This window comes from Myotis nattereri (genome assembly GCF_964212035.1).
Source record: "Myotis nattereri genome assembly, chromosome: 9".
NCBI classification, from domain to species: domain Eukaryota; kingdom Metazoa; phylum Chordata; class Mammalia; order Chiroptera; family Vespertilionidae; genus Myotis; species Myotis nattereri.
In genome coordinates, this window is record NC_138084.1 from 43,036,552 (window position 1) to 43,050,832 (window position 14,281).

At 57.5% G+C, this 14,281-nt stretch overlaps 2 protein-coding genes across 3 annotated transcripts in view; one reads left to right on the top strand and one right to left on the bottom strand.

The window, feature by feature from the left end:
* The window catches only part of STARD10 (StAR related lipid transfer domain containing 10), a 52,172-nt gene extending 45,822 nt beyond the window's left edge, over window positions 1-6,350 (bottom strand). Inside the window, exon 1 of the mRNA XM_081098710.1 lies at window positions 6,123-6,350. The gene's annotated coding sequence lies outside the window, so the exon portion shown is untranslated. The remainder of the gene's footprint in view (window positions 1-6,122) is intronic.
* ATG16L2 (autophagy related 16 like 2) lies at window positions 297-13,321 on the top strand. 2 transcript variants are annotated; one of them, XM_081098707.1, is made up of 18 exons: window positions 297-433; window positions 2,107-2,206; window positions 2,960-3,062; window positions 5,869-5,942; window positions 6,220-6,471; window positions 6,593-6,658; window positions 6,947-7,063; window positions 8,080-8,142; window positions 8,719-8,827; window positions 9,190-9,295; window positions 10,211-10,281; window positions 10,525-10,596; window positions 10,718-10,838; window positions 11,149-11,254; window positions 12,058-12,207; window positions 12,354-12,401; window positions 12,524-12,625; window positions 12,960-13,321. In XM_081098707.1, exons 1-18 carry the CDS (start codon window positions 316-318, stop codon window positions 13,045-13,047), a joined length of 1,866 nt encoding a protein of 621 aa, XP_080954833.1. In that variant the 5' UTR covers window positions 297-315; the 3' UTR covers window positions 13,048-13,321. The 2 variants fall into 2 exon arrangements, with proteins under 2 accessions (XP_080954833.1, XP_080954834.1); XM_081098708.1 differs by lacking the exon at window positions 6,220-6,471 and having other exon boundaries at window positions 299-433.
* The last annotated feature ends 960 nt before the right edge of the window (window positions 13,322-14,281 follow it).

Here is a 14,281-nt window from a genome sequence, read left to right on the forward strand (position 1 = left end):
CCCGCCTGCGGACGCGCCCACCGGCTCGGGGAAGCCGCCCGGAGGCTCCGTCCTCGCGTCCCGCTTCTTGCCCCCGGCAGCCATAGGAGCTCCAACTTGGGTGAGAAAGTTTTAGGGGTCACCTTGGTGTAGACACGGGGGCGGCTTCCCCCCCACGATTGCGTCTCTCCCGCAAATACGCTCTTGGTACAACCCGGGGAATCCCCGCCGCGGCCCTCCCCCTGGCGTCACGGAGTCCCCGGGAGGCCCCGCCCCAGCCCACCCGAGCCTTCTAGGGAGCCGTTGCCCACGCGGGACAGGCGGGAGCGCGCGGCCATGGCGGGGCCCTGCGGCGCCGGAGCGCCCGCCGCCCGCTGGAAGCGCCACATCGTGCGGCAGCTGCGGCAGCGGGACCGCACGCAGAAGGCGCTCTTCCTGGAGCTGGTGCCGGCCTGTGAGTGCGCCCCGTGGGGCTGGGATGAGGGCGGCGGAGGGGACGGGGCTGCGGGAAAGCGTCTGGTCTCTCCAGCGGTGATGCCAGTGCACCAGTGCCTTCTCGTCTCCGAGGCCTGGGGCCTGCTGCACCCCCATCTGTGACGCCCTGTCTCCGACCGGCCACATCCCTGCCCCTGCCAGCTCAGGCTCTGCTCAGAGCGCCGTCCTGGACGCAGCTCCTCCTCATGCCGCCGCTCTCCGCGCCCCTCTGGGCCCGGCTCTGCTCCTCGAGCTGTGCTTCCGAGGCGGCACCGGTCAGCCAGTGTTGAGGTTGTAGGGTCTCTTGTGCTTCCCCCTGCCGGGCGGTCCCTAAGGCAGAGCCTGGTCAGTCCACTTGGTCCCCATAGCCCAGTGAAAGGAGGTGGGACTGTCCAGAGCAACTACTGTTTAGCGAATTGAGGAAAGGAGTGAAACTGAATCTCTAGGGGGGAAGCTCAGAGTCTCAGGCTTTGCCGCAGGTAGGTGATCCTGGCTCAGGTTTTTGGAGTGCCTCTGTGCCCAGCCAACGCCGGCCGGAGGGAGAAAGGGAGGCCCCAGGCTGCAGGAGGGAGCTAGCTGAGCCCTGGAATCAGACTGTCACAGAGTTGTTTCTGGGTAGCCGGTCAGGAAGGGGTATGGAGATCAAGAGAGATAAACAGGTGTGCATCTGTGTGCAGGGCTTCTGGTCACTTCTCTGGTCACCAATCCCTCTAGCTCCATCACTGGGCCTAATCTTGGCTGAAGCTTAATCGACCCTCCCTCACCAAACCTCCCCGCACCAGCTGCAAATGTGTGGGCCTGGGGAGACTCCAGAGGGCTGAAATCAGACACACTTAAAGTCCAGTCTTTGTGGTCTTGGGCAGATCATATTCCTAAGCTTCAGATTTCTCACCCATAAGCTGGGCAAAATGGCATCTTTAGACTTGCTGGGGGGCCAGAGCAGTGCCCTGAGGGCTGGGCTGGGGTTTGGAGGTGAGACGTGGAGAGGAAAAATTGCTGCGGAGCTAGGCCTGGGCTTGTCACCTCCACCTTATCCTGGAATTGGTGAAAAAAGAGGAAGTGACCGGGTGGGTGTGGAGGAGGTGTGTTTCAGGGTCTGTAGCAGAAACTGCCGAACTTGAGGAAGTCTGCTGGATAACTGCTCAAGGGCTTTCTGTTTTGGCTGGGATGGTGGGTGGGGTTGGAGGAGGGTGGGGGTGGGAGGGGAGAGGAACCTTCCACCTACCAGGGGAAGTCAGGATTGTTTTTCATCCAGAAAGTTAGAGCCCCTGGAGGGGAAGTAAGGCCATAGGCAGGTGGAGCTGTGTGTTTCATCACTCTCTGTGGCCAGGCCCTGCCCTGGGGCTGGGGGTTCAACCCTGGCCCCTTCCTTTCTCAGGACCCTTCCCCAGTGGTGGTCATCCTTCTGGGAAAGCAGGTGTTCTCCTGGGAGGGTCTGGAGGCTAGTGCTGTGAGGATGCTGTGCCAAAAGGCTGAAGGTCCTGGTGGAGCTGTATAAACACCCCTTAAGCAAGGGATAGAACCCAATCTGCCAGTAGCTCTGCCATTGGCACCCCTGGGCTCCTGCAGCCTTCCCAGCCAGACAGGGATCCTTTTTGTCTGGAGTTTGCTGGTAAGTGTCTTTGCCCCAGGTTCACCCTCTTGCACCCCTAGATAACCGTCTCCTAGAAAAGGCTGAACTGCTGGCCCGGTTCTCAGACAAGCTGCAGCCAGAGCCAAACAATGTCACTCCTGCTCCCCGGCAGGGCCCTTGGTGAGTGTATGCGTGCTTGTGGTTGTGGTCACAATGGGCTGCCTGTGCCTGGGCCCTGCCCCCACTGCCTATGCTGGGTCCATTCTCTCCCTAGCACCTCATTGGCCCCTGTCTGCTACCCAGGGGGGAGGGGTATGTAAGCTCTTCAGCCTTCCCCCAGGCCAGCTGCTTTGAAAGTCCTTCTCTCCTACCCATCTCAGTCCATCTCTGCATTTGTCCCATCTCCTTCCCTTCCCACCCCTACACTCATCTTTTCCCCTTTTCTGTCTCTATCTCTCTCATCTTTTAAAAAAATGTTTTTATTGATTTCAGAGAGAGGAAGGAAGAGGGAGAGAAACATCAACGATGATAGAAAATCATTGATTGGCTGCCTCCTGCACACCCCCTCCTGGGGATTGAACCCCTAACCAACTGAGCCTTCCCAGCCAGGACTGTATCCCTAATTCTTTACCCGATGCCTACAGAAAGGGCCTTGCTACCTATTCCGAAGAGGGAGTGGAGATGAGAATCAAGAATGGGTTGGGGCTCAGAGTTGGGAGGTGCTTCTAAAGGAGGGTCCTGACCATGGAAACCAAGGCTGGGGGACTCCCAGAGCTGAGCCATGGACAGCTTCAATTGCTGGAAATGTGCGCTTTCCTCTTCTGGCTTCCACCTTTCTAGGAAAAAGTTCATGATGCTGGTCTCAGGCTTTTCATGCACATCGCCCGGGTGAATGGAGGGACAATGAGCACCACTCTCTTGATTGGTTGGCAGGGAGGAGGAGTCGCGGTCTAACTCAGACCAAGTCCCATCACCGGACATTCTGAGGGTGAAATGGCAAGAGGAGAAGGAGGGACTTCGGCTGGTCTGTGGTGAGGTAGGCTGGGCAGGGTCTGAGAATGTGGTCTGAGAGACAACGTAGTGGGGCCAGGATCTAGGATTTTGGGGGATGCAAGATTCAGTCCAAGGGAGTCAGCAAAAGAGGGACAGTCCCCAAGTCCAGTGCCTTGAGGCCAGACAGTCCGATGCGCTCTAGCTTGGCTCTGGCAGCCCAGGATGAAGTGGGCTCCAACAGCAGTTGGAGGAAGTGAGGTGAGAGTTCAGCCCTCCTGGTTCATAGGTCGACACTCAACCACTGAGCCACGCTGGCCGGGCACTCTCCATTCTTTCAACACATATTTATTGACAATTGCTACATGCAAGGCACATGAATGCAGCATAAACAAGACCTGGCCTTATGGAGGTTCAAGTCCACTGGAGGAGACTGATAGACCAGTAAACTCATGCCCAAGTCACCTGCCTAACGAGTGTGGGAAGGGGGCTGTGAATGCAGTGAGAGCCTCTCCCTCAGCGTCTTGTAGTCACAACTTCACACTTGAGAAGTGGTTCTCAAACATCTGAACCCCCTTCTGGGCTGTGAGCACCCCAAGGCCTGGAATGCTTTTGGTTTGCCTCCACTGTGTTCCTGGGGCTTGTCTCCACAGTCCATGCTAATGCATATCTGTAGGCTAAGTGCTGAATGAGGTGGATCATGCACCCCTCCATTAGTGGTCACGGGGCTGGAAACCTGGGGGCACCCCTGACCCTTCCCAGCCCTCTGTTCTGAGCTAGTCACCAGATCATGGATCCTGCCTCGAAATCTACTTCTGTTTCCTATACCATGTCTGGCCTGGTCCAAACTGACCTCATTCCACCCTGGATGACCCCTCTCTTGGCACCCCCATCCATTCTTCATACAGCACTCAGAGGGATATATTTTAATAATAAAAGTGACTTCCATTAGAGAAAAAAATATAACAGATGCTTGTTGTGAACATTTCAAGAGAACCGAAGTCCATAGAATACAAACAAGTAAGAGCCTTTTTCACCGCCCCCCCCCCCCCCTTATCAGTTTGGTATATATATATCCTGCCACTCTCTTATCTCTGAGTTCATCGTTCCCTTTGTATGGGATCCCTCCCACACCCCTTGCCCTCAGCACTCCCTCGCCTTCGTTTCCTCAGGCACACACCAGTCAGCCCCCATTGGATATACCAGGGGATGAGGAGGGGCTTTTCCTTTGTTTGTACTGTTTCACATGATCACAACCAACATGTATTATTACTATTATTTGATCTTTTTATTTTGAAATAATTATAGATTCAGAGGAAACTGCAAAGACAGTACAGAGAGGACCTGTGTACCCTTTACCCAGTTTCCCCCATTGCTTACATCTTCTGTAACTACAGCACACACAGTCAGGGAATTGATATTGGTGTGAACTGTGTAGTTCTTGGTGATTCTGTCACATGTGTGTAGATTTGTGTGAACATTAAGATACGGCTCTATTTCATCATCAGAGACCTCTCTCTACCCTATTTTAGTCACAACTTATCCCTCTGCCCCAACCATTCCTAATTCCTGTTAGCAGCTAATCTGTTTTCCATCTCTATTATTTTAATTTTGAAAAGCATAAAAAAAAAAAAGACAAAAAACCCCCCAAACTGAGTACCAAGACATCAATGCAAGTAAATGACAGGTGAGGAAGTGGAAGTGGTGGTCAGACTGCTTAGTGGTGAAAGGAATTATAAATGTTATATAAACTGGGCCAGGTATGAAAGCAGGTCTCTCTGCCTTGTGTGTGCTGGGCCCCTCCCCAGGCCCACAAGAGAGTGAGTAATGTCAGTGCAGGTGGACAGCACCAACCTTGCTCCTCAGTCCATCCCTCACCAGGCCCGCGCATGTGAGAACACAGGAACAGGTTACCAATAGAGCCCCAGCCTAGGCTATTTCCTCACGTTCCTCTCGCCACACTGGTGGGAACTGCATTGTCTAGGGCCTGTCTCTCCCACTGATCCCTCAGCTCCAAAAGGTGGGAGTTGAACTTGATCTCTGTGGCTTCCCCAGCTCCTGGCTGAAGGACTGTTCAGTGAGGCAGGGGTACAGATAAGATGACCCTCACCCCCACTCTTGGGCTGTGGGGCAGCTCCAGCATTTATTCTGGGCCCGGTGCTCTTATATAGTCCATTCCTGTTCTTAGGCTGGGTGCCTCTGCTCAGGGCTCCTTCTTACTCTGGGGGATCTGGTCAGTAGGCCAGGGGAACAGAACCCACAACCCTTGCACCCCTCCTGTAGACCAGCCCTTTACTTGGAGCATAATGTTCGGTGGCCTGGGGTCCAATATCAGCTCTGCCACTTAGCTGTGTGACTTTGGGCAAGACACTTAACCTCTCTGTGTCAATGTCCTTCTCTGTAAAATGGCATCACCTACCTCATAGTGATGTTATGGGGATTAAGAGTTAATATGTGTAGAATGCTCAGAACAAGGCATGGAACACATAAGTGCTCTATTAAAAAAATTGCCATTATTTGAAAAACGATTTCTCATAATAATTCCGTATTACCCTATAAGGCAAGCACGATCATTCCCATTTTATAGGTGAGATAACAGAAGGCTGAGGTTGAATGACTACCCCTGGGTCACAGAGAAAAATAAATGGCCACGCCAAGACTGGCACGCAGGGATCAGACTTCAGGGCCTAAGTCCCTTCCAGGCTCCATGAAACAGCAGTGCATTCCGGGCCAGGACCGTAGTCTACCTGCGCCTGAGCTTGCTCTTCAGGAAGGGAGCGGGTGGGTGCAGCAGCAGACCCTGGCTGAAGCTCTACAAAGAGGCCCAGAGTCTGGCCTTTAACCGCCCCCAGATGGCCTACCAGGTGGTGGAAAAGACCGCAGCCCTGGGCGCCCTGGAGTCCGAGCTGGAGGAGCGGCAGGGCAGGTAAGGCGCCGGCGGGCGAGCGCAGGGGAACCGCGCCCACGTCGGGGGGCTCTGAGCCCGGGAGGGGGGGGGGGACGGGTGACCCCGCGTGTCTCCAGCAGGGCCCAACCGCTTTCCCCTCGTCCCCAAACGCCCGGCACCGCGGGACTCTGAGCGGGTAAGGCTGGGTGGGAGACTTGCCTTAGCTGCTTGGCTGGCGCGTGGCCGCGGGCAAGTCCGCCCCAGCTCGGGGACCCGTTCCCACGGGGAAGTGACGTCGGCTCGCCCCCGGCTCCAGGCTGGCGGCCCTGGAGGAGCAGGTGGCGCAGCTGCAGGAGGAGCGGGCCCAGCACGTGAGGCAGGTGGACGTGCGGCGGGCGCGGAACGTGGCGCAGCAGGCGGCCTACGAGGCGCTGCGCCTGCAAGCCCGGCTGCGGGAGGCGGCGCTGCGCCGGCTGGAGGAGGAGGCGCGCGACCTGCTGGAGCGGCTGGTGCAGCGCAAGGCGCGCGCAGCCGCCGAGCGCAACCTGCGCAACGAGCGCCGGGAGAGGTCAGGGGGCTGGGTCCCGTCCCCTGTAAGGGAACCCCTTGCCCCTTCCCCAGGAAGGAGGACCCACGCGCTGTGGGGAAGGGCCCTGCGCCTGTATACCAGGAAGTGTTTCTACCCCCAGGGCCAAGCAGGCGCTGGTGTCCCAGGAGCTGCAGAAGGCTGCCAAGCGGACAGTGAGCATTAGCGAGTAAGAGAGCCTCGGATGCTGGCTCGGCCCCGTGTGTCCTGCAGTGCCCTGCTCTTGGGCCGCTGCCTCCACCTCTACCTTGCCTCACACCTGCCTGCAGCACATAGACTGCGGCCGCAGGACACGCACAGACACGTGTGGTCATAGAAGCCAGCACCGGGCCTATCATGTGTGCGCCCACCCTGACCCCTTATCACGGGGTTTGCACATCTTCACCCTGTGGGGCTCTGGGCCAGGGAGGGGCTGGCCTCGTCCCTTGGCCTTTCTGAGCTCCATTTGCTCTCCCAGGAACCCAGACACCTCAGGCAATGAGACCAGAGAGAAGGCTGAGCTGACTCTCACTCTGCTTGCTGAGCCTGAGTTTCTGGAGAGTGAGGCTGGTGAGAAGTTGAAGAGGCCCTTCAGGTGAGGACTGGCCCAGAACTCTGAGCTGAGCCCCACCCCAGAGTCTTCCAGTGGGACCTCGAGCCTACTCCTGGGTTGGGAGGGACCTTGGAGAGACACTGGGGTACATACAGCTCAGACCTCCTAGGACAGGTCTGACCTCCAGGGCCACCTCAGGGACCCCAACCCTGTCCTCACTCCTTTCTTTCCTCCCCAGGACCAGATCTCTGGGGGTGGGGTGTCAGGCTGGTGAAAGGGTGTCACCAGGAGGGAACCTGTGGGCAAGGCCGGGGGCTCAGCTGTTGAAGGCATGTGTGTGCATACACAGGGATAGGAGAGCACACGAGTGTGCAAGCCTGGGTGAGCATACTTGAATGCGTGTGAGAATCTGAGCATGTGTAGATAGATGTGAGCTCACGCAGTGGGACCCGATTGGGATTTCAGTCCTCGGGCCCCGCCCCCCGTTTCCTCATTTGTCTTGATTTGCCTGGCATTGAGGCTGCCCTTCCCTGCCCCAATCCCCAGGCCGAAAGCTCTCCTGCAGCTCTTCCTTGCAGGTCACTGGTGCCTAGGCCTCAGGGCAGCGAAGGAACCGTGGGGAGGGGCATGCGATCCTGGTCCCCAGAGCCCTGAGTGTCCCGGTGAGCCAAGTCCTCTCCTGAGCATTTTTGAGGTCTCAGCAGATCTAGGTCCTCACATCCCCCTGCCCTCAGCCTTATGCTATTCCAGCCTGGAGACACCTTCACCATCACCCCACTCCATAGGCCCCGCTCAGTCTCCCAGGAACTTTGGCTGGGGAACTTGGGTGCTGAGGCAGTTCTTACCATCATGGTGAAAACTTTGGGAGACTTCATTGCCAACTCGCTGTCTGCCTCCATCTTCATGTGCTCTGGGTCATGCCACTCTCCGGATCTTCGAGGAGCCAAGTTCCAGAAGCTGTGAGCCCTAGGGTCCCTGGCAGAGTAGGCTCGAACGACTGCCGTCTGCACACCCACCGGCCAGCCCCTTAGCACGTCTCTCTCTCGATTCTGCCCCAGGTCTGCCTCCGCCACCTCCCTGACGCTGTCCCGCTGTGTGGATGTGGTGAAGGGGCTTCTGCAGTAAGTGTGTGTGCGCACCGACGTGTGTGAAGGGATAGGGCATCTTGGAGCCTCGTGTGCAGCTTTTCAGACTGGGTCTGCGTGCGTACCTCTGTCTGCCCGTCTGTGTTGCCCAGCAGCCTGTGCCAGTCTCTGCGGAGCCCCACAGGCCGAGCTGGGTGCATGGCCTCATTTTCAGCTCCTGCTCAGCTCTCCTCCAGGCTCTGTCCCTCACTGAATTTCCTCACAGGGGACCAAGAGTTCCAGCCTGAGGCTGCACAGGAGCTACCACTCAGTTGGGAAACTGAGGTTCAGAAATCTCAGGGACTCGTTCAGGGTCACAGAGCCAAGGAGTGACAAGACCAGGGCTGAAACCCCAGCCCCGAGGTTTCTCTGCATCCATCCACTCTGCCCCGTCTCTCTGCATTTCTCTGTGCCCCTGTCATCTCCACACTGACCCCTGGGGTCAGAGGCCAGGTTGGGGACTGTGCTCCCTACGCCTCCTGGCCACCTGCTGTTGCCTTCGATGTCTGCTTCCTGTTGTTGCTGCCTCAGAGGAACTTGCTGGATGCCCTCCTGACCCTCCTCTCCCCCCAGTTTCAAGAAGAGGAGAGGACACTCAATTGGAGGACCCTCCGTGCAGCAATATCAGAGCATCCCTGTGTGCGTGGCTGCCCGACTTCCTACCTGGGCTCAGGATGTGCTGGTGAGGAGGAGCTGGGCCACATGCATCAGGTGCTGAAACGGGGAGTGTGGGCCCCAGGAGTGGTCCAAGGAGGCCAGGGAAGCAGGGCTGGGCTCTTCAGCAGGAGCAGGAGTTTTTCTGCCACAGCTTGTGGTGGGCATCCCTCAGCCATTTATAATAGGGGCATGGACTGGAGAGGGAGAGACAGGAGGCCAGCCAGGAAATATGGGGTATCAGCCAGGGGAGGCTGCTGCAGGGGTCTAGGCAGAGATGATGAGATCCTACTGTGTGCACCAGCGCATGTGAGAGAGCCCGTGAGCATGCACAAAGAGGCCTGTGTGGCAAGGATCAGGGGCACCAATCTCTCCTTTTTTTTCCTACAGGATGCCCACCTTTCTGAGGTCAATGCAGTTCGTTTTGGTCCCAATAGCAGCCTCCTGGCCACTGGAGGGTCTGACCGCCTCATTCACCTCTGGAATGTTGTGGGAGGTGAGGGTCCCTCCCCTGCAGGCCAACCCTATGCTTTCTCTCCAGACCCCACCCTCAGCTTGTTTCTTGGTGGGTAAAGAGGTCTTGGACCTCTTTATGTTTCCTCACGTGGGCTATTCTTGTGGGCAGTGGCCAGATGATTCCTTGGCAAGAGTGCTGAGCTTGCTTTTCTGAAGAAGGGTAGAGTCTTCTAGCTCCTGGGGTCCAGGCCTGCAGGATGAGGAGGGCTGAGCTCACATGGTCCCTGTTAGGAGATGAGGGGTTCTCTTGGCCACTTCTTTTATTTTTTATTATTTCAGAGAGGAAGGAGGAGGGAGGGAGAGAGAGAAACATCAATGAATAGAGAGAATCATTGATCGGCTGCCTCCTGCATACCCCACATTGAGGACTGAGCCCGCAACCTGGGCGTGTGCCCTGGCCAGGAATCAAACTGTGACCTCCTGGTTCGTAGGTTGATGCTCAACCACTGAGACATGCCGGCTGGTTGCTAGGCCACTTCTGTTACCATTTGAACGCTCAGAACTCAGTAGGAAACCAATGTTAGCTAGCTACTTTGGGCTGTGTGTGTGTGTGGAGGGCGAGAGGAGAGGTGGAGTGGGTGGGTATTGGGAAGTTAGAGCCAGCTCCTGGAGGCTTCCTAGAGGAGTCCGATCTCTAGCTGGCCTGGCCCTTGGCTTGCTGTGTGACCTAGGGACAGCCCCTTTTCTCTAGTCCTCTTTAGAGCTGTGAAATGACCAGCTATCCTCTGGGGCCCCCTGCTGGCAGGTTGGGAAGGTGCAGCCCAGGCCCCCAGAACAGACCCGACAATTCTGTCCCTAAATTGGGAAAGACTGATTTTCTCACTCTCCATCCCAGCTCCCCGTTTTCGTGAGGTGAGTGACCTCATTGCACTCTGTCTTCCCCTGGTTCCCCCAGGTCGCCTGGAGGCCAACCAAACTCTTGAAGGAGCTGGTAGCAGCATCACCAGTGTGGACTTCGACCCCTCGGTGAGAGGCCTTTGCCCCAGTCGCATGGGATGTTTCCTTCCCCCCAGTCTCCACCCTAGGCAGCTGGGGGCTCTTAGAAATACATGGGTATCCTAGAACTGGGCCCTCAAATCCTCCTCTGCCTGCCCGGGGACCTGGGTTGTGAGAGAAGCCTCAAGGCGTCCCATCCCAGCTCTCTGGCCTGAGGGATGTTGCCTCTGGCCAGGCCCAGGTCTCTGACCTCTCCTACTCTCATCTCTCCAGGGCTCCCAGGTATTGGCAGCTACTTACAGTCGGGCTGCTCAGCTCTGGAAGGTGGGAGAGGCACAATCCAAGGTGAGGTCTGACCGGGGAGGCCGCCTGGGGGTCAGGTTCATGCCCTGGGCCTAGAGGGGGGTGTTATGGAGTCTTGACTATGCCCTTGATCCATATTTGGGATGGGGGGGGGGGCGTGCAGGAGACACTATCTGGACACACAGACAAGGTGACGGCTGCTAAATTCAAGCTAACGAGACACCAGGCGGTGACTGGGAGCCGAGACCGGACAGTGAAGGAGTGGGACCTTGACCGTGCCTACTGTGAGGCCCAGCCCCCCAACCCCCCGCCCACACCCTCCTCACCCCCCAGGCTGGTCAAGGAGGGACCTTGACCTTCTCTCTGGAAGTGTTTCTAAGACTCATAGGCATTTGGTGTGAAACCTCCCAAGGCCCCTCCTTCTCTGTCCCCATTGGTGCTGTCAGGTTTTTGGTGACCTTGGGCTTTGGGCTGGGAAGCAGGGGACCCGGGTTCTAGTTTTGGGAGGCTTCTGGGCTTCAGCTTCTCATGTGTCTGCGGGTTGGCTCCTGACGACCCTTCTCTGAGGCTGGGGCTCTGCTCCTTGTTCCCTAGGCTCGAGGACCATCAATGTCCTTTCCTACTGCAACGACGTGGTGTGTGGGGACCATGTCATCATTAGTGGCCACAATGACCAGAAGATCCGGTTCTGGGACAGCAGGTGACAGGCTGTGCATGGCGGAGGCGCAGGGGCAGGCTCCCATGTTCTCTTTCCATTCTGTGGCCGTGGAGCCCTGGTGGGCACCTCGGGGAGGGGAGGCTGTGCTGGGCTTGGCCCCGTGAAGGCTCAGCTGGTGGACCTCTGCCACCTCAGGGCTTCTCCTTCCAGCCACGGGACTCTGCCTGGGTCTTGACAGCCAAGATCTAGCAACCCCTTTCCCCACATAGTCACCACTTTTTAATCAAAAGGAACACAAGTTTCCGTTGTATTTAAAACCTAAGAGCCCAACATTGGGCTCGAATGGTGGTAAAGGCCAGTGCCAGGCCTGCCTCCGGCTGCTCCTTGCTCGTCTGCAGGGATTGCCGTTGGACACCCTTGCTGTCTTTCACGCGTGTGAAGACAGACTTCCTTGCTTTTCCTCTGGCCTTTTAAAAAAAATAAATTGATTTCAGAGAGGAAGGGAGAGGGAAAGAGAGAATCAGTGATGAGAGGGAATCATTGATTGGCTGCCTCCTGCACGCCCCACACTGGGGATCGATACCGCAGCAGGGCATGTGCCCGGACTGGGGATTGAACCATGACCTCTTGGTTCATAGGTCGACATTCAACCGCTGAGCCACGCCAGCTGGGCCCCTCTGACCTTATTTCAGCGACCCAAGGGCTTGAGGGGCTGCCCAGGTTCCTGTTGGAGGGGCCTGTCTGCAGTGGGAGGTCAGTCACTGTGAGCCTTGGCCTCAGTGCTGGGACCTGGGTGCCCGTCAGAGGGGCTGCTGCTCATCCCCATCTCTGTCCTTGCTCCTTAGGGGGCCCGGCTGCACACAGGTCATCCCTGTGCAGGGCCGGGTCACCTCCCTGAGCCTCAGCTACGATCAGCTGCATCTGCTCAGCTGTTCCCGTGACAACACACTCAAGGTCATCGACCTGCGTGTCAGCAATATCCGCCAGGTGTTCAGGTACCTGCCCCATGGCCTCTGGCCTGTGGCTTTGGCTGGGGTAGTTGGGCCTCTTGTCCCCTATAAAAGGCTCCCCGGGGGCCTGCTGAGGTACCCGATCCCTTGACGGCCACCTCCACTCTGACCCAACTCTTGTCTGTCCTCAGAGCTGATGGCTTCAAGTGCGGTTCTGACTGGACCAAAGCCGTGTTCAGGTGTGTATGTGAGAGCACATGCCTACCCAAGTGTGCCCCATCCGATTGTGTCTGTGTGTCAGTGTGCGTGTGTCCTCACCTCTGACCTCCTCCTCTCTCTTGCTGTGCCGTGGTCACTGCAGCCCAGACAGAAGCTTTGCACTGGCCGGTTCCTGGGACGGAGCCCTGTATATCTGGAATGTGGACACTGGGAAATTGGAGAGTAGCCTACGGGGACCCCACTGGTGAGCATGGCCACCACCCACCTGCCCACCCTAGCCTCAGGGCCACGGCCGCCCTGCCTCCAGTCCCACTGAGCCCAGTTCAGGTTCTGACACGCTTGGGCCCTGAGTCCCCAGCCCTTGTGTCCCTATCTTCCACCTCCCAGAGCCCTTTACTGTTCACAAGGTGCCTTTTCATATGCGCTTGGGTCCATCTTTGCCGTAGTCCTGTGAGCCTTTCATAGGGAAGGAAATGGGCTCAGAGCGAGCCTCAAGCTGCCAGGCCAGTACTGAGGGGCAGCGCCAGGCTGCAGGCCCACCTGGCACTCCCCTGAAGCCTGGCCCTCCCTCTCCTCAGCGCCGCTGTCAACGCCGTGGCCTGGTGCTACTCGGGGAACCACGTGGTGAGCGCGGACCAGGCCGGGAAGGTTGTGCTCTGGCACTAGTGCCATGACTTCCCCTGCCTGGGCGGGAGCTCTCATCCGAAGCCTGAAGCCAGAGGACAGCTTCCCCCTTCACTGAGCTCCAGGGCCAGTGGGCCAGCGAGGGGTGGGCAGGGTGGGCTGGTCTCAGGGCAGTTAGTAGGGAAGAAGGCCTGGCAGGACCTGGCCTGTTTGTTTAAAAACGAAGTGTGGGTTGGGGGTGATGACAGTACATTTTGTTTATCTCTGTCTCTTTACTTTCTCTGCCAAGAGTGGGAAAAAATTACGTCTAACTGGTGTCAGCTTGCCTCTTTGCAGCACTCGGGAAACAGAGAGGCCTTCGGGCTGGCGGCTCAAGGAAGTCCAGGCTTGGCCCCCTTTCCTCCTCGGGCACAGACCTGGGCAGAGCTGGCCTGGCCTCCCTGCTGCTCACGTCTGAGAGGAGACAGCATGAGGAAGGCCAGAGGCAGCAAAGGGCAGTGATTCTTGGAGCCCTGGGAACATCACCCTTGGTCCACGCTGGTCCTGAGGCCGAGCCGACACCTTGGGCCCACTCAGAGTAGACAGGCCGAGGAGGGGCCATGGGAGTCCGAGGAGGGAGGAGGGGAGGCAGCCGGGAAGGGCCCTGGTGGAAAGGGTCCTAACGAATTGGAAAGTGATGGCAAGTACTTGGGACACAGGCCTGCCTTTAGACCAGGCAAGTTCTTGCGCCAGAGGCAGAGCCCGAGTGGGTGGGGAATGGCCTGTGTGTCTGGGAGGGAAGCTGGACTGGGTTTGGGCCTGGGCCGTCGCTTACGTCGGCATCTGATTTAATCTTCACAATATGCCGCCGAAGTGCAAGGCAGACCCAACAGGGTAGAGCCTGGGGACCCCCTTTCCTTCATCCTCCTGGGGCACGGCGGAGGGGTCAGCAGGACGGCCGCTGTCCGGAGCGATGAGGGCTGACCTGTGGGGATCTGCCCAGCTGAGTCAGAGGCTCCACTCTAGAACCTAAGCCTCCTTTATCATCTTACAGTTTCCCTTGGGGTCGTTGCCAGTCCCAGGGTTTTGGAAACCATTTCCAGAATGGACAGCAGAGAGCTAAGAGCCTGGACTCTAGCCGACTGTCTGGGTGGGACGCTCAGCTCCGCTATTGAGCAGCTGAATGGTTTTGAGCAAGTTATCGTCTTTGTGCCTTAGTTTCCTTCTCTGTAAAATGGGATGATAGTGTACACCTCAAGGATTGTTGTAAGGCCCCATTGTGCTAGTACTAGTATTT

Bases quoted from the DNA above. Each gene is read 5' to 3' on its own strand.
- ATG16L2 (XM_081098707.1), top strand. From the start codon at position 316: ATGGCGGGGCCCTGCGGCGCCGGAGCGCCCGCCGCCCGCTGGAAGCGC. The intron at 7,064-8,079 runs GTGAGGACTGGC...ATTCTGCCCCAG, and splicing joins AAGTTGAAGAGGCCCTTCAG to GTCTGCCTCCGCCACCTCCC. The intron at 8,143-8,718 runs GTAAGTGTGTGT...CTCTCCCCCCAG, and splicing joins GTGGTGAAGGGGCTTCTGCA to TTTCAAGAAGAGGAGAGGAC.